The sequence below is a fragment of the Crassostrea angulata genome, chromosome 5, assembly GCF_025612915.1.
Source record: "Crassostrea angulata isolate pt1a10 chromosome 5, ASM2561291v2, whole genome shotgun sequence".
In the NCBI taxonomy this organism is placed as follows: Eukaryota; Metazoa; Mollusca; class Bivalvia; order Ostreida; family Ostreidae; genus Magallana; species Magallana angulata.
This window is the reverse complement of record NC_069115.1, coordinates 46746290-46765444: the sequence shown is the minus strand read 5'-3', so window position 1 is coordinate 46765444 and position 19155 is coordinate 46746290. Positions and strand designations below refer to the sequence as shown.

General features: G+C 31.9%; 1 protein-coding gene across 1 annotated transcript in view; it reads left to right on the top strand.

The window, feature by feature from the left end:
• Window positions 1-2988: 2988 nt before the first annotated feature.
• Window positions 2989-19155, top strand: part of LOC128185462 (uncharacterized) — a 38020-nt gene continuing 21853 nt past the window's right edge. The window contains exons 1-4 of the mRNA XM_052855053.1: window positions 2989-3107; window positions 3418-3507; window positions 15315-15368; window positions 15773-15865. Coding sequence (XP_052711013.1) covers window positions 3468-3507; window positions 15315-15368; window positions 15773-15865 — 187 coding nt within the window. The 5' untranslated portion in view covers window positions 2989-3107; window positions 3418-3467. The remainder of the gene's footprint in view (window positions 3108-3417; window positions 3508-15314; window positions 15369-15772; window positions 15866-19155) is intronic.

The following is a 19155-nucleotide window of genomic DNA, read 5'->3' as shown; positions in this document are numbered from 1 at the left end:
GTATTTCATCTCTTTCTCAAAGAATCTGTAGTGCATCGCCAACGCGCTGCGTTCCTCTCGTCCTATACAACAAGATTTGTATCTTTGGTGAGCGCTTTATCCGCTTGTTGCTATAGATAGGAGCGTTAATTCTGCAGGTCTAATATTTTAGTCCCGGCGGGTGGGTAAATAAGTTTAACTAATTTATGGTGAATGTCATTTCTCTGTCTTTTTTAGCTCACCTGAGCTGAAAGCTCAAGTGAGCTATTCTGATCACATTTTGTCCGTCGTCCGTCTTTCCGTCCGATCGTCTGTCCGTCTGTCTGTCCGTTTGTCTGTCCGTCTGTCCGTCTGTAAACATTTTACATTTTGAACTTCTTCTCTAAAACCGCTTATCCAATTTCAACCAAATTTGGCTCAAAGCATCCTTATGGAAGGGCAAATATAAATTGCAGAAATAAAAGTCCGATCTGTATTCAAAGCGGAGAAAACCTTGAAACTGTAGAAAAAGGGGGGTGCATTTTTAAAACTCTTCTTCTCAAGAACTACCGAGTCTAATTCAACGTAGTTTAGCATACATTATCCTTATGGGAAGGAAAATATAAATTGCAAAAATTAAGTGCTAATTCTGTTTCAAATCTGAGTCATTACGAAAATAATAATAAAGGAAAGGCGTGTTTTAATCAGTTTAATAGCTCCGTGCTCGGCATACGGTAAAATGGGTAGGCAAGACTTGGCCTGAGCAAAACAAAAGATTGGCAGGTATTAATCTGCCAATCTCATTAAAATTTCGTGATATTTGATGGACCAGTATATTTGAATTCGCTGTAAATATTGCTGCAAAATAATGCGTTTTTGGAATTGACGATTGCCGATCTGCCCCGGCTTTTATTTTGCCACGGCCCGGGTTTGCATACCCATTTTACCAAGACTCGTATTCCATACTTCTAAAACGAGGTTCTTTGTTTAAAGCAGCCATGACATTATACGAAAAAGGGTCGATCTGACTATGATGAATTTGCTTGCTATGCAACAGTTCGCGTATGAAGGGAAATTTTTGAATCATGCAAAATATATTGGTGCCGATTTTGTGAAGTAAATTAAGGCTAAATATCTCAATGCGTTGACAGTTTTCACACATGACGTTAGTGTTAGCTCGTTCTGGTTTTCGTTTCGTTTTCATTATTTATGCTTTGTAACCTAGGAACTATCGTCTGTATTTCGTGATTTTTACGTATCAAATCAAACAGAGACTTCGGTAAATCGAACAGTTAACTGTTTACCTGCGCAAATTAAGCAAAATCTGATGTATCAAAAAAGTACTGAAATACAATTCATTCTATCGGTAATTCGGCATTATCTTTTCCGTAATGGTAGATTAATGCAATAGGTTTTGTTGAGATGCTCGGCATTTTCTCAAGTTTATTCAGTTTAAATAGAGTTTGATGTCGCTGATGGATATATGTAGGTATATACATGTATATATCTGATTCATTTCGAAAAAATAAATTGTGTTCTTTATTTGTTATAGTGCATGTTTCTTGTGTTTAATTGTTTACAATTTCTATTTACTAACCATATTTGAGTGTTAAGCTTCGAATTATAAGCAAAATACAGAGATTTGCTCACAATTCTATGTTTGTACACAGATCTTAAAATCTAAAGATTAAAAAAGTAAAAAATTGGTCAATATTTTTTAAGAAAATTTTCAAAATCTGTTCTTCCAGAAACCAACTTTAACAACTTATTGTATTGTAAACTGGACCTTTTTTTATCATTATTACTCCTACTGTACATGTGATCCTTGACTGTGTTTGTGTTCATTGGTATAAACTGATTTTGAACCTCAAATACCAGTGAAATTGTCTTGAGTGAATAAAAGAATTGAAAATCTTAGGCCATTCTTTTTTTCCATTTTAAATGCTGAATAGGAAATACCATGTTAAAAATCTTAAGCTGAATGTAATAAACTCATGTGAACAAAATATGACTCAAACCAAAGTGAACTGTGAGCTCTATATCTTGCTTATAATTCTACGATTGACGCTGAAATTTTGGTTGAACATTAGAAATTCTATATGAATTAGAGTATGTTAAATATTGTACAAACACAATAAAAGAATGATATTCTGTATATACCTACTCTCTGGGGCCCCCTCTTTATACAATAAATAATGTGAAATCTACATCAATTTTAATAGTTTTTCAGACACGAGTAAATAAAAACGACGTCTCTAAAACAGTTTCCATAGTTCTGACACATTTCTGCTGCGGGGATAAAGTAATTATCGCTATTCCTAAGAAAATATCACATCGGAAAATTATCCTGGTTTGTACGCAAAGTAAATAACAGTCATTTAATTATAATGGAGAAGACAAATAAAATTCTTGAATGTTTTTAACTTGAGGAATTGAGCACATTGAGGTACAATTTTCTACTTCACATTTATACTTGTAGGATTTTTAAAATAAAAAACAATAACTATTATATTTTAAAAAAAATAGAATAACTAGTAAGTAGTTGATAAAAAAAATGTACCTATATGCTCTCATATATTTTGATCGCTTTACAAAGTGGGGGGGGGGGCAGAACGAAAATATAGGGAATTGGAAGTTAACAACTTAACAGTGTATACCCTACCAATTGTTTAGTTTTATATCTCGCGTAGGATTTTTTTATTCTGGTAAAAAATAGTATTTCATGAAGGTTCAATGTCAAAGATTACGTGTATGCAAAAATAAGTGTTAAATTCGAATTCTTTACAATATTTATTTTTTGTTATTCTACCGATGGACCATATGGCACAATATCTTTTGAACGCCCATTGTTGCTCAGGTGAGCGATGTGGCCCCATGGGCCTCTTGTTTATGATACTAAGATAACCAACCTTTTGATTTATTTAAAAAAAATAATATAAAAAGACATTCAAAGTTTTGTGTGTTTCATAAATATGCTTGCAGTACACCAACCACAATGTTTGACCGAGACACTACTGAAAATATGCAAACAGAAGATCATCTTAACACAAAAAAGAATGACTGGGTCTGGATAATAACTCTTGCAGGAGTAGTATTCTTTATCTGTGTTCCTTTCTTCCTGCTGTGGTGCAAATTCTTGAAAAAAAGAAGTAAGACTGTTTTTATTTTGGTTTTTTGCTTTGTTTTGTTTTGTTTTTGTTTTTTGTTTTTTTTAGCATTTAAAAATACAGGTTTCTTATTGAATAACTGTTGAATCTTTTTCTTTCTAGTTGATTATGAATAAATAACTTTGATCTGTATATACCAAATGATACATGTAAGAAAAAGAATGCGCATGGATGGTGTTACTTTAGATATTCAATTCAAACTTTACATAAAAATAACAAAGGCACACCTTTTTAAAAGAAATTAATTGTTTCATTCTGCTAAAGCAGTGTTATTCTTTTTTTTATCTCGAAGGAAAATCACAAAGAAAAAATAAAAGCCATGATTTTGAATCAGAATTATTGATGAATGGAAACCAAACTATTTCAGAAGAAAATAACACAGGTATTTAGGCAGAAACTACGATTTATGTATTTTCATCTTTATTTACATGATAAATACTATTTTTTAAAATTAGTCGCTCTGAAGTATTCAATCGACTGTCAACATAAATATTTTATGGAGAAGGCTTACATAGGCATTGCCTGTTGCCTAATCCATTTATGTAATTAATGTATATTTGCATAATAAAATATGTTCAAATCAAATCAACATATATATTCTACATATTCAGATGGTGAATAACTTATCTGAACCTTACCAACATTTTCGACCTGACCTAATATTTTCATTTCAATGTAATATTAGACAAAAAACCCACATTTTGGTTATTTCTTGTAGACGCTTTGACAGAAAGACTTCAAACTTGCAGCAAAGAACAACAATAATAATAATAATAATAATAATAACTAGACACGATCTCGTTGCGAGCAACGAGGAGGTCTTCCGTCCGATTTTAGAATTTGAGATATATACGTTCGATCTTGATTTTGCTATTTAACAGCTAAACATGATTTAGAATAGAAAAACAGGGTCTACATTCTAAGGGCCAGATACTATTTTGTTTCAGGGATAAGAGCTTTGTTCAACAAATGTTTTGAAATTCGTCACCGTTCAACAGATATCTGACAAAAAAAAGTTTTAGGGGCCAATCCCTTATCTCCTTTTTGGAGCCGCTGAACCAAATTTTGAAGGTTGCATTTTGTAAAGTACATCATTTTGAGCATCTTTTTTTCTATATACTGCTTTAAATTTTTTTTACTTTTTGAGATACAGCTGGTTATAGTTTATGGACTCTTGACCCTAAAATATCATTATTACATAACATATGAATAAATCATTACATTCCTTGGATACAGAACTGTAAAATAAACATATTTGCTTTTATAGCCTTTCATTGAATTTCCCTCAGTAAAGAGCTACAGATGAAAGATTTTAGAGCCCTTAAGTTCCCTAATTTGAGGGGCCAGCCCCCTTTTTGATATCAAATAAAAGGTCATTTAAATCTGAACACATTTTGTTCAACAACTGTTTAGAAATTCGTTACCTTTTTTGAGATAAATGGGAAAGAACATTTTAAGGGCTAATCCCTTTACTTCTTATAGGGGCCGTTTAACGAAATTTTGAAAATTGTATATGATTAAATACATCATTTTGAGCATCTTTTCTTCTATACTGCATTTCAAAATATTTTTCCTTTCTGAGATATATGTGATCAAAATTTTGGACTTTTGGCCCCTAAAAAACCCTCACTACGTAACACATGATAAAATCATTACATTGCTTGGATACATAACTGTGAGATAAACATATTTGTTTCTATAACCGTTCACAAAATATCCCTCAGTAAAGGGCTACAAATAAAAGATATTAGAGCCCTTTGGACCCCTAATTTTAGGGGCCAGCCCCTTTTTCTCGATATCAAATGAAAGGTCTTGTAAATATAAACTTTTTTTGCATTACATGAGTTAACAAAATATTTTTCAGAAAAGAGATAAACCAAGAAAACCATGAAAAATTACGACGTTTTTTTAGTCTCAATTTTCGGGACCAGGCGAGCTTTAACGCCTTTTGAGCATGACAAATTTGAATGCCAAATTGCACATTTACAATCTCTTGTCTACAATCCCTAAAAGTTTGAACTCAATATCTTTTACCGTTTAGGAGGAGATCCCTGGACAAGCCGATCCTCTGAAAATCACTAAAACGTCATTTTCTCAAGAACGGAAATGACGTCATCAAAATAAAAAAATATTTATTGAGTTCGCACTAATATCAATTAGATCTTAAAGTTTCACGAAAATCAGTTCAGCCATTTCCGAGAAATCGCCTGCACAAATTTTGTAAGAAAAAAAAAATAATAATAGGGAAAAAGAAACCGAACGAAAACAATAAGGTCTTCCGTTGGAAAACGGAAGACCTTAATAATACACTGAGAGGTACTGTTGATAAGGTGTTTTTTTTACCTTGGTTCTTTTTTTTATCCAGGTAAAATTAAGGAAAAAGCTAATTGTTGTCCAGACCGTTACTTCGAAATCCATTTTGACTTCAAACTTGGCACATAAATAGGCGATTTTGAGAAAAATTGAGCAAATCCTAGATTTTTGACCTTTAACTTAATCTACGTTAAAAAGAAATTACCTGTTTACATTAGATTATGTTTTTATCATAACAAAATGCTATGTTATCTACCTGAGCTGTATCAACAACATAACAATACTATTGTGGTATTAAACTAAATACACATTCAAGACGAAATTAAAACATTAGTGCGAAGTAAAGAACTAAATATGGTAGCGTATTAATACGCCGCCTAAAGTAATGCGCTGGTACCGGGTATCCCCATAACTACGTTTTAACCAAATCTACGTGAAAGAGAAATAACACGTTTTCATTTATTTAGAATATGTTTTTTTTTTTTACAAAATGCCACAATAGGGAGAATTATAAGATACAAGTAAAAATAAATCCCCCATCACAAAAAGAAAGTTATGATCAAATATTTATACCATCAATTACTTATTAAGATAAAAGATAAGGTACGCATCATTAGTTACAAGTAATTATTCTAATTGTTCAAAGAATGTGACACCTATTCAATTACATGTACACATCAAATACTGGCATAGGTTTACATATTGTCTATCACTTTATTTGTATAATCTTCTTGTGGTTTTGAATGTACATAACGTTAAACAAAGACAGATTCTGTTTTCCATCTCTCAAAATTTTGAACAATTTGAAGATCAATGTTATTAACGATATCGATTATGGCTTCTGTCGAACAAAATGATTTTGCCGAAAACCTATCAGAGCTGTGTTCTGGGTTGCTTGCTGCAAAATCCCACTAACAGCTGTTGATTCGATGGCTACATAAAGGGATTTCAGACTTTAAAAAAAAACTTTGTTTGAGCCTGCAGCACGTCACTGTGCAGTTTTTTCAATGTTATTCCTAAATTAAAAACTTCTATGACGTTCACCCATTGTATTTAGTCAACGTTTATTTTCACTATTCAATCAACAGCTGTTGGATATATAAATATACAACTGATGGGCAGTTGGATATTTTTAATATCCAGCTGCCCATCAGTTGGATATCCAACAGTGCATATAACAAATACAAATGACAAATTGTTAAAACGAGTATTTCCAACATAAATCCATATTCATAACACAGAATCTTGTCATCCATACTTGTTTATCCGATAAGCCACGAATGAAATTTCAGCAGAAATATCTCCTTTTCTTAATTTTGATAGATTTGGGATCACACATAAATCACTTCCCTAAACACTTTTAGACTTCCTCTTTGAACCATGAACCATATCACTCCTTTTCCTAAGTTTTAACAATATAGGGAATGTTGTCGCACTATGAGTCTTCATGATTAAGACTCCTATCAACAATTTTAACAAATCATCGTCTGTTAATTTTCGTCAAATTTCTGATTTGTTCTTTCTCCTTGCAAGTCTAAAATATCATTCAAAAGGTATCCGTGTCTTCCCCGGTAATGCAGACCTCTATATACATTGAATGTACTTTGCGTTAAAAAATCATCATCTAAATTTAAGTCTGCTCAGTGCAGCTGAATGGTTTACTATAACACGCGCACCTGTTCACTCGTGCATGAATAAATGGTGTGTTTGGTTAGGCTATTGCAGAGGCGGATCCAGCAATTTGGAAAAGGGGGATCCAATAGATGAAAATTAATAGGTGCAAAATTCATTATTTGTCAATAAATAAGGCCTTTTAAACGTTTTCCGTGCGTAAATTTGATTAACATTTATCTCGTCAATGTCTTTTTCATATCTATTTCAATATCAGAGTACACTGCATTATTGAGCATTTTGGTTTAGGTCTTAAAAAAACCAAGTCTCCAGCAATGAGAACGAGCGTCCATACTTAACAGAAAGAAACACTAAGAAACAAAAAATAATTCAGCCTGATTACAACCTATTATGATTTTTTTTATGTCTTTGATGTTTTAATTCTGAACTATCTATCCATTTTGATTTCTTAAATAAAGGTCTAAATGATAGGATATGACAAAAACTGGGGATAGTTTATCTGCTGAATTGATGGCACGAGTGTAATGCAAATGTACAAGCAATATAGTAGTCCCGGGGAACTTGATGTGACCTCTGTCCGAATAAAGGGCGCATCACATCACCCGACACTAGTACAGACAGATGTAATCATATTCAGATAAGTTTTGAAAAATTGTGCATTTTCATAATGGTTGACATATTAACCCCTTACACGGTATTTTTGTAACATAGTTTCAGACTCTTGGAAACAAAACAAAAAAGGCCTTCATGTGTTTCATGTGGGTATGAAGGTAGCTAGCATTCCAGAAAAATAGCATAACCCGCATGAGCGGGTCATGTTATTTTCTTTGTATTTTTCGTTTGAAACGATGTAAAACTTTTCTATTGTAATTACTTAAGTTAATTAACTAAACAATACATTTGAAAGCAGCTTTTAAAAGTAAAACAAATGCGTGTACTCGGACTTGAACGTCGGTTTACTCGATGGCTTGTCAGTTCAAAACTGTATGAACTATAATCGATTGTTTAAAAAGGAATAGAGCAGAAAATACATTGTAGATTTTATTTTTTAGCGATACTGCTTAAGTTTATGTTATTTTCACGGAAGTGAACACCGGATGCTGAAGGGGAGTACTTTTTTTCGAGTTTTGAGATAAAAAAATCATTAGGTTTTTTTTTTCATATAAGAAAGAAATATGTTGTATAAGAAATTCTTTAAATATGCAATTTTCAAAGTATTTCTTTGAGAAAGAGTCCATAGATGGAAAGAAAGATTTAAGTCTATTAATGGAATGGGCTTTATTTGTAGTTGTTAAGATCAATGTAAGGGCATAAAAGCATTTCTTTGAGATAATTACAGTATTTATATTATAAATGGGAAAAATTGCCTTTAAGGTAACTCCATACTCGTAAAATTCTCTGATGAAAGTTGAAAAACCGAACTGATTTCAACTTAATAGACTTAAATTTCATCAATTTTTGGAAAAAAATGTATATGTCATCACACTTTTTGAGATGCCAGATAAACATAAACTAAAGCATATTATAGCATCAGAAAACCGTATTTTTTTGGTTTAAAGTTAAATGTTTGTTGGCAGAAATTTGTTTATCTTGTTTAATTTTATTGTCAACTTTATCAGAAAACTTAAAGTACAAAAATATTTTAAAATTAATCATTGGTATAAGAAAAACTATGGTATTTAGACATACAACTGAAAGAAAAGTCAGAAAAAGAGTTATTTCCCCTTAGCATCGATAAAATGTATAAAATATTGGAAATTTAGGATAAAATTAAGCTGCAAAAATATCTTTTACTTAACAGTAATTCTAATTACATCCATTTGATTATATTCACATAAAATATATAAAACTATCTTGCACAAATTTTAAAGAACTCAAAGTTTTACAAAAAAGTATGACATCACAGAACACTAGATCTACTTTAAATAGATATTACAAGTTTAAAAAAAAAAATCATTTGTCCCAGAGAAAGGAGGGGGGGGGGGGATTCCGACCCCCGGAACCCCCTCCGCAAATGTATTGTGTATGGTACTATTGGAATCATAAATGAGCTAGCTGCTTTTGTATTACAGCACAGTTGGATAAATGAATGGGTCAAAGCTTCTTTGAGGTTCAATGGGGGAATTTATTTTACGTAAGATAAATAACTTGATAGTGTTGTATAGTTTAGAGAAAACATCCCCTCCTCGGGCCTTCGGCCCTCGGAGGGAATGTTTTCTCTAAACTATTCAATGCTATCTTGTTATTTATCCATTACAGAAATCGAATTTTAGATAAGTGTGGGGTGATATACTGACCACAAATTTATCCCGATGAGTGTCAGTTTTAATACCAAAGAAAATAATGGTTATACTACCATCACTACTAGTATTGAAAATCACTTGAACGACAAAAAGATAAAATTTTGTTGTTTGTTTGATTTGTTTTTGATAAAAAAATTGACTTAGGAACGATGTTAAATGGTCTTAACATTGCAGAAAGATTAAGCAAGGTTATAGTTTTCATTCGCAGGTCTTCGATTGAGAATTCACTAGTATCGGGCCAATGCAAAATAGGTCATTAAAGTTATGGATAGGATGTACACAAGATTTTTGTCATGGGTGCTTTTGTAAATGCACCACTACCATATGCTTGACATTCTCAGACTATGCAGGGCTAGGTATACCAGAAGCATCATTAAGACTGTAAATTGCTGCTGTTGCACAATTAAGCTTTGATTTTGGTTTAGTTGAAGTCTTTGCCAGAGTTTTTGAGAAACACACAATACTGTTTAACTGTTAAGACGGACATTCTTTTCCTTATGCTACACAATATTCATAACACTGACATATACATATTCTTTTACTAAACTGTTAATGGGGTTTAGTAAAACTGTACAAGTTAACACTCTTTTCTTCCAACTGCTTTTATGTTAAAGTCTTCCTCCGGATAATCTCCAAGCATATAGTTTCCACTTCTTGTTTTGGAGTGACTCTGCCCTACACCGTGTGCAGAGTATGGCTTTGTGATTGTTTGGTATCCTTATCAGTGGAGATATGGTTGCTTTGCATTGACAATGAGACCATGGTTTTGCAATCAATTTTAGTGCGATTGTGGTTGCGTCTGCCTTCTGAACGCGTATGTCCAATATCCCAGTTTAAGGCAAACTGGTTCATTTACGAAATTGTTGTGAAATGTACAATCTTGCTGGGCCAGAGCGTTTACACCTGATGGGCTTGGATGATAATACCGAGTATTGAAGTATGTTGTGTGAGCTGTTGTGACAGATGCAAATATATCTATGGTGTGAGGACCCAACATTGCTTCCAAGAAGTTGATTAATTCCAGGTGGAATTGCCACTGGTAGTTGTCGGTCAGTCGACTTAGGCGATCTGATGCTGTATTGGTTTTCCTGCTTTGTGACAGCAAGTACAGATAGGTGATTGTTTATAACTTCCATATGCATTTGTTATCTCATTAAATTCGTGGCTTGGTCCAATGAAAATCAGAGTTTGCCGCAACTAACAACAGTAATAATGAATCCCACGTCTATTGTATTAAGAAGTCTATAGACCGATCGTAGTTTTGATTTTCCTGGTAACACTACTTTTGTTTTCTCCATGCACTGTCCAATTATGCAAGCAAGCGTCCTTGCTTGTATATTGTCTTTTTACAAAGCATAGCGAATATTGGACCTTATTTTTTTCTATTTATGTCTTGGGGACCTTTTGGATCACTGATTCACAGGAAGTGTCAATCACATTTCCTATAAGTACTCTTGGATATGTCAAGGTTCAAGACAAGCCTTCTCATGAATAATTTGAAAATTTAGTGACGGTAACGATTGAGTGTCTAACTCATGCTTTACATTTTCGAACACGGATGCATCATGTGCACAAATTAAATTATCATCAATACATGCCAAAAGACGAATGTCACGACCCCTTAAGTATCATATAACATATTGTTTAACAAAATAGACAGGACTGCACTTTAAACAAAAAGGTAGTACATTTCATACAAAATATTAATTTTTCAAACAAAAACCTATTAGATATTTCCTGTAATCCTCATGAATAGGTGCATTATAATAACATCTTAAATTCACAAATTTGAACTATCTGTGGTAAAATACTAATATCTTCATATCTAAACTTAGGGGTCTCACAAGAAGTATTTACGTACCTTAGGTCAGGAATAAGTCTTAACTTTTCCCATTTTATGGACACACAATAAATTCGGAACACAGGTTGGAATGAAATTTACATGAGATTTGTAGCCATTACAAGAAAGTTCTTTCACGTTTTCATAAATTTTGACAGTTAAAGGGATTTAAATACTATTCTTTACCTACTTTATAATAGTGCCAGACACAGGCAATCTTAAACATTATCAATATTCTTTGATAAAACAGACATCTACAATATCATGTGAAATTTGGGGAATTATCAAATAACTCTGATAACTGCTGGCTGAGTCCGTCTAATTTTTCAATAAATTGTTCCTCCATCCAGAGTTCATGTACTTCTTGCGATTGCAGCGCAAAGTAAGGAACTAAACATGGTCGAGTAATATTACGTCACCAAAAGTAGTGCGCTAGTACGGTTTTCCCCTTGTCTACGCTTAACCTATTTTGTTTCTGAAGGTCAATCATCTAATGTCTAGGCCATAACATAAGAAACCTACATCTATGTGTAACATACAGCCTTTAATTTTCTACCATAAATAGATGATTTAAACGTTGCTAAATTGGGCAAGCATTGTTGACATTGACCTTAAATTGTGTATTTCAAGCCCAAAAAATATAGGTCATGTTTTTTAACATGCTTTGACAGAAGGACTCCAAACTGGAAACAAATAACAAATAAAATACACTGATATTTACTGTTATTAAAATGTTGTCCTTGACCATTTTCTCACCTTAAGGTAGAATTTTAAAAAAACCCCAAATTTTGTCCAGACCGTAACTTCGAAACCCTTTGACTTAAAAATGTTAAGCTTGACACAAATAGATATAATGTACTATAAAGACAAGTGAAATCTAAAACGAATTATTGACCTTCATTTACGTTGAATCTTAATGTCACACATCATTTGAAGAATAGTGTCCTAAACATAAGATAAAAATACGTTAAAATGAGCACTTCAGACTTCGACCATATGTAGACAAGAAAACAATTGAGGCAAAGTGTCAAAAGAACAGCGAAACAAAAATAAAATTTTTTTGAACACAACAAATGTAGCACTTTTGTTTAAGAAGGACACCTCAGGTAAAAACTAACATGAATCGATACGCATCTCAAAACTGACTTTTCTTTTACGTTGAATGTTTTTGTATATTTTTTGAAAATGATAGAAATGCATAAAAACACAACACCATATACTGCTTTAAAACATTTTACCTTTTTGTTACTTTTCAAAACAACATTTTCTTTAACAGTCTCGTTCAACCAGAGGCTACAATGTATCTCTAAACAAAGCTTCGTTACGTAGAAAAAAAAACATTTGGTTAAACTAGACTATCCCAATAGCTCATCAAAAACGCACAGCTTAAATTCACGTTCATATCATATAACCGACTGTCTTCTGTTGGCCGGTAATGAGATAAACAAGTTCCTGTCATTTCAAAAATGACTGCAATACGTGGGCCAAATGCATGTGTTTCTACCGGAAACGTGAAAGTTTTAAGATTATCAGATATTCCACCGACTTTTCCCCCTATGCTTTTATATTAAGACATCTACAGGGGATACCTCTTATTGCAAAATTGTTATGATGAATATTATTGTAGCAGGGTAAAGTGCCTTTAACCACTAATTTTACATATTTTCCGTTACACAGCTTTGTTTAGAGATAAAACATATTTATCTGGTACCATGGGCTACCCATAATCCTGTGCAGGAACCAGACTAGTTTATGCCAAAGCTGAATTTTCCCCTTAGCATCTGATTTTCCGCTCATATATTTTCTGATTGGACTTAATGGTCCACGCAAACAGAGCTGAAACCTAATACCAAAAATATTTGACCTTTACCTATATTTTGTACTTTTAAGGTAAAATAAAAAAATCTTTGCTTTAACTTGAATACACTAATTTGATATTGAGACTATTTTTACTAATAAAATTTGCCCCAAAAGATAAATCAGCTTTGTATGGGAGACATGTGTTTTATTGTAAACAAAACACCTACTAGGTTATTTTATGTTTCGAAGTATAAGTAAATTATATATATATATATATATATATATATATATATATATATATATATATATATATATATATATATATATATATATATATATATATATATATATATATATAGTAACACTCCTTTAGTACGAACACGGATATTGCGGATTCACGGATTTAGCAAAGTCATCTTGGATCCCCAGCTATGTAAATTTAATGAATTTCTTTTACGGTTATAACGAATTACGGATATAACGAAGTAATTTTTTAGGTCCCAGTGACTTCGTTATAACAGTGTTTTGCTGTGTATATATATATATATATATATATATATATATATATATATATATATATATATATATATATATATATATATATATATATATATATATATATATATATATATATATATATATATATATGTAACATAGTAAAGTATCTGTTTAAACTTTAAAAGTTATGTTTTTAATGGTATTTACTTCTAATATAGAAAATAGTGTGTGTTGATAAAAGTTTTACTTAGATTATTAATTACGAGATTTTGTTAAGGGTATTTATCAAGTATTTTGTAATTTTATTGAATTAATATTTTCCCGCCAAATGTTTGGTGAGCGATTGGCCAATTTATCATGTGACATGACTGACCGGATAGACTGGTTTGACTCTGAGGGTGTTCTTTATATCTGCTCAGAGTCCAGGTAGGAGAAGGTGTGTTAATTTGTGTGAAGGATTTCAAGATCTGGTATGTTTGGTTTTAGTCTATATAGTTTTCTATTTCAGTTGTTCAGTTATTGAGATTTGGATTTAATTATAGCTTATTTATTAATATTTAACAAATTGCATGGTTAATTCATTTACAACAGCAGCGCACCTACCTGGCCTTAAAACTTAGATTTAGCTGTCAGAAGCCTAAATTCCATAATTTTGGTAAGTCAGTATTCAATATATTAATTTGTAAATAAATATGTAAATAACTCATTTTTATTATATTCAGAGTAGGTTCAGCAGAGATCACTTTGAATCAAATTCATATGCAAATATGTAGTGAAATATACAAGTGTTGTACAGTGTATTAGTATAAACATGTATGATCACAGTTTATTTAATATTTGATGTTTATGGCTTATACATCAGATAATTATATATTATATTCAATGTTCCTTGTATTAATATATAATTATCTGATGTATAAGCCATAAACATCAAATATTAAATAAACTTTGATCATACATGTTTATACTAATACACTGTACAACACTTGTATATTTCACTACATATTTGCATATGAATTTGATTCAAAGTGATCTCTGCTGAACCTACTCTGAATATAATAAAAATGAGTTATTTACATATTTATTTACAAATTAATATATTGAATACTGACTTACCAAAATTATGGAATTTAGGCTTCTGACAGCTAAATCTAAGTTTTAAGGCCAGGTAGGTGCGCTGCTGTTGTAAATGAATTAACCATGCAATTTGTTAAATATTAATAAATAAGCTATAATTAAATCCAAATCTCAATGACTGAACAACTGAAATAGAAAACTATATAGACTAAAACCAAACATACCAGATCTTGAAATCCTTCAGACAAATTAACACACCTTCTCCTACCTGGACTCTGAGCAGATATAAAGAACACCCTCAGAGTCAAACCAGTCTATCCGGTCAGTCATGTCACATGATAAATTGGCCAATCGCTCACCAAACATTTGGCGGGAAAATATTAATTCAATAAAATTACAAAATACTTGATAAATACCCTTAACAAAATCTCGTAATTAATAATCTAAGTAAAACTTTTATCAACACACACTATTTTCTATATTAGAAGTAAATACCATTAAAAACATAACTTTTAAAGTTTAAACAGATATTTTACTATGTTATATATATATATATATATATATATATATATATATATATATATATATATATATATATATATATATATATATATATATATATATATATATATATATTATCCTTATTAATTCAAAACCGAAAATGTTTTGCAGGCATCGAATTATTTGACTCTAACAAAAGCCATATTTTTCTTTTTGTAATGCAAGAAATGGGATGCAGAGATACGATGAATAACAGTGGCGAATCTAAAACGAAGAATGGTTTGTATACAGTATTATGTTTGTCTTAAATGTTACTGTAAAGTGTAATGTAGATAATTTACAAATATAATATATTTTCCTTGACAGATACATATTAACATTTAAAAAAGTTTAGTTGCCTATGTTAAAGATCGTATTTAATGCTGTTTAAAAATTAGACTGAATATTTTGTTATAGATTTCAAAACATGATCAGGGAAATCTTGTCTGAATATCAATACAATATGTTATCATTCTATACAATTTATTTTTATGTTTTAAATTATAAAGTAAACAATCTGTAATGATAATGTGTTATAAGAGAGAGGTATCCATTTTGTTACACATAGTCAAACCAGACATATTGTATTGACAACTAAATGACCAATTTGCAAAAGAAAACTAAAAAACTCTTATATTTACTAGACTTTCAGCGCAAATTTAAAATAATTATGGACATTTGTAAATCGGAACATCTGAATGAAACACAACAAGATAGCGAGGATTCAAATTACGAAGGTATGATTTTAGATATTTTTACATACACATAACATAATGATTGAATAAACATATGTGAACATGTAGTTCTTGCTTGAAAATTTATTTTATCTATATACGAGGTTGTGGAACACATTGTCGTTTTGATCACTGAGGAAAGTGCTGCTTTCAGCCGGGTTTTGCTGAAAGCAAAGCCCTGGCTGTATGCATGCAAAAAGAATGGCACAACTGCAAACGTAAACAAAAAACTGAGCAACGTCAAAGTAGAACCATCCGCTTTACCAAACAGTTTCACAGAGAAACGGTTTTTATCAAATCTACTGAGTGCTTTGTTTGCGAAAAAAAATTAGCGAGGATATTTTTTTCTTTTTCCTTACGTGTTTAAAAAACAAGACTATGCATTGTTTGGTATCCTTATCAGTGGAGATATGGTTGCTTTGCATTGACAATGAGACCATGGTTTTGCAATCAATTTTAGTGCGATTGTGGTTGTGTCTGCCTTCTGAACGCGTATGTCCAATATCCCAGTTGAAGGCAAACTGGTTCATTTACGAAATTGTTGTGAAATGTACAATCTTGCTGGGCCAGAGCGTTTACACCTGTTGGGCTTGGATGATAATACCGAGTATTGAAGTATGTTGTGTGAGCTGTTGTGACAGATGCAAATATATCTATGGTGTGAGGACACAACATTGCTTCCAAGAAGTTGATTAATTCCAGGTGGAATTGCCACTGGTAGTTGTCGGTCAGTCGACTTAGGCGATCTGATGCTGTATTGGTTTTCCTGCTTTATGAAAGCAAGTACAGATAGGTGATTGTTTATAACTTCCATATGCATTTGTTATCTCATTAAATTCGTGGCTTGGTCCAATGAAAATCAGAGTTTGCCGCAACTAACAACAGTAATAATGAATCCCACGTCTATTGTATTAAGAAGTCTATAGACCGATCGTAGTTTTGATTTTCCTGGTAACACTACTTTTGTTTTCTCCATGCACTGTCCAATTATGCAAGCAAGCGTCCTTGCTTGTATATTGTCTTTTTACAAAGCATAGCGAATATTGGACCTTATTTTTTTCTATTTATGTCTTGGGGACCTTTTGGATCACTGATTCACAGGAAGTGTCAATCACATTTCCTATAAGTACTCTTGGATATGTCAAGGTTCAAGACAAGCCTTCTCATGAATAATTTGAAAATTTAGTGACGGTAACGATTGAGTGTCTAACTCATGCTTTACATTTTCGAACACGGATGCATCATGTGCACAAATATAATTATCATCAATACATGCCAAAAGACGAATGTCACGACCCCTTAAGTATCATATAACATATTGTTTAACAAAATAGACAGGACTGCACTTTAAACAAAAAGATAGTACATTTCATACAAAATATTAATTTTTCAAACAAAAACCTATTAGATATTTCCTGTAATCCTCATGAATAGGTGCATTATAATAACATCTTAAATTCACAAATTTGAAATATCTGTGGTAAAATACTAATATCTTCATATCTAAACTTAGGGGTCTCACAAGAAGTATTTACGTACCTTAGGTCAGGAATAAGTCTTAACTTTCCCCATTTTATGGACACACAATAAATTCGGAACACAGGTTGGAATGAAATTTACATGAGATTTGTAGCCATTACAAGAAAGTTCTTTCACGTTTTCATAAATTTTGACAGTTAAAGGGATTTAAATACTATTCTTTACCTACTTTATAATAGTGCCAGACACAGGCAATCTTAAACATTATCAATATTCTTTGATAAAACAGACATCTACAATATCATGTGAAATTTGGGGAATTATTAAATAACTCTGATAACTGCTGGCTGAGTCCGTCTAATTTTTCAATAAATTGTTCCTCCATCCAGAGTTCATGTACTTCTTGCGGTTGCAGCGCAAAGTAAGGAACTAAACATGGTCGAGTAATATTACGTCACCAAAAGTAGTGCGCTAGTACGGTTTTCCCCTTGTCTACGCTTAACCTATTTTGTTTCTGAAGGTCAATCATCTAATGTCTAGGCCATAACATAAGAAACCTACATCTATGTGTAACATACAGCCTTTAATTTTCTACCATAAATAGATGATTTAAACGTTGCTAAATTGGGCAAGCATTGTTGACATTGACCTTAAATTGTGTATTTCAAGCCCAAAAAATATAGGTCATGTTTTTTAACATGCTTTGACAGAAGGACTCCAAACTGGAAACAAATAACAAATAAAATACACTGATATTTACTGTTATTAAAATGTTGTCCTTGACCATTTTCTCACCTTAAGGTAGAATTTTAAAAAAACCCCAAATTTTGTCCAGACCGTAACTTCGAAACCCTTTGACTTAAAAATGTTAAGCTTGACACAAATAGATATAATGTACTATAAAGACAAGTGAAATCTAAAACGAATTATTGACCTTCATTTACGTTGAATCTTAATGTCACACATCATTTGAAGAATAGTGTCCTAAACATAAGATAAAAATACGTTAAAATGAGCACTTCAGACTTCGACCATATGTAGACAAGAAAACAATTGAGGCAAAGTGTCAAAAGAACAGCGAAACAAAAATAAAATTTTTTTGAACACAACAAATGTAGCACTTTTGTTTAAGAAGGACACCTCAGGTAAAAACTAACATGAATCGATACGCATCTCAAAACTGACTTTTCTTTTACGTTGAATGTTTTTGTATATTTTTTGAAAATGATAGAAATGCATAAAAACACAACACCATATACTGCTTTAAAACATTTTACCTTTTTGTTACTTTTCAAAGCAACATTTTCTTTAACAGTCTCGTTCAACCAGAGGCTACAATGTATCTCTAAACAAAGCTTCGTTACGTAGAAAAAAAACATTTGGTTAAACTAGACTATCCCAATAGCTCATCAAAAACGCACAGCTTAAATTCACGTTCATATCATATAACCGACTGTCTTCTGTTGGCCGGTAATGAGATAAACAAGTTCCTGTCATTTCAAAAATGACTGCAATACGTGGGCCAAATGCATGTGTTTCTACCGGAAACGTGAAAGTTTTAAGATTATCAGATATTCCACCGACTTTTCCCCCTATGCTTTTATATTAAGACATCTACAGGGGATACCTCTTATTGCAAAATTGTTATGATGAATATTATTGTAGCAGGGTAAAGTGCCTTTAACCACTAATTTTACATATTTTCCGTTACACAGCTTTGTTTAGAGATAAAACATATTTATCTGGTACCATGGGCTACCCATAATCCTGTGCAGGAACCAGACTAGTTTATGCCAAAGCTGAATTTTCCCCTT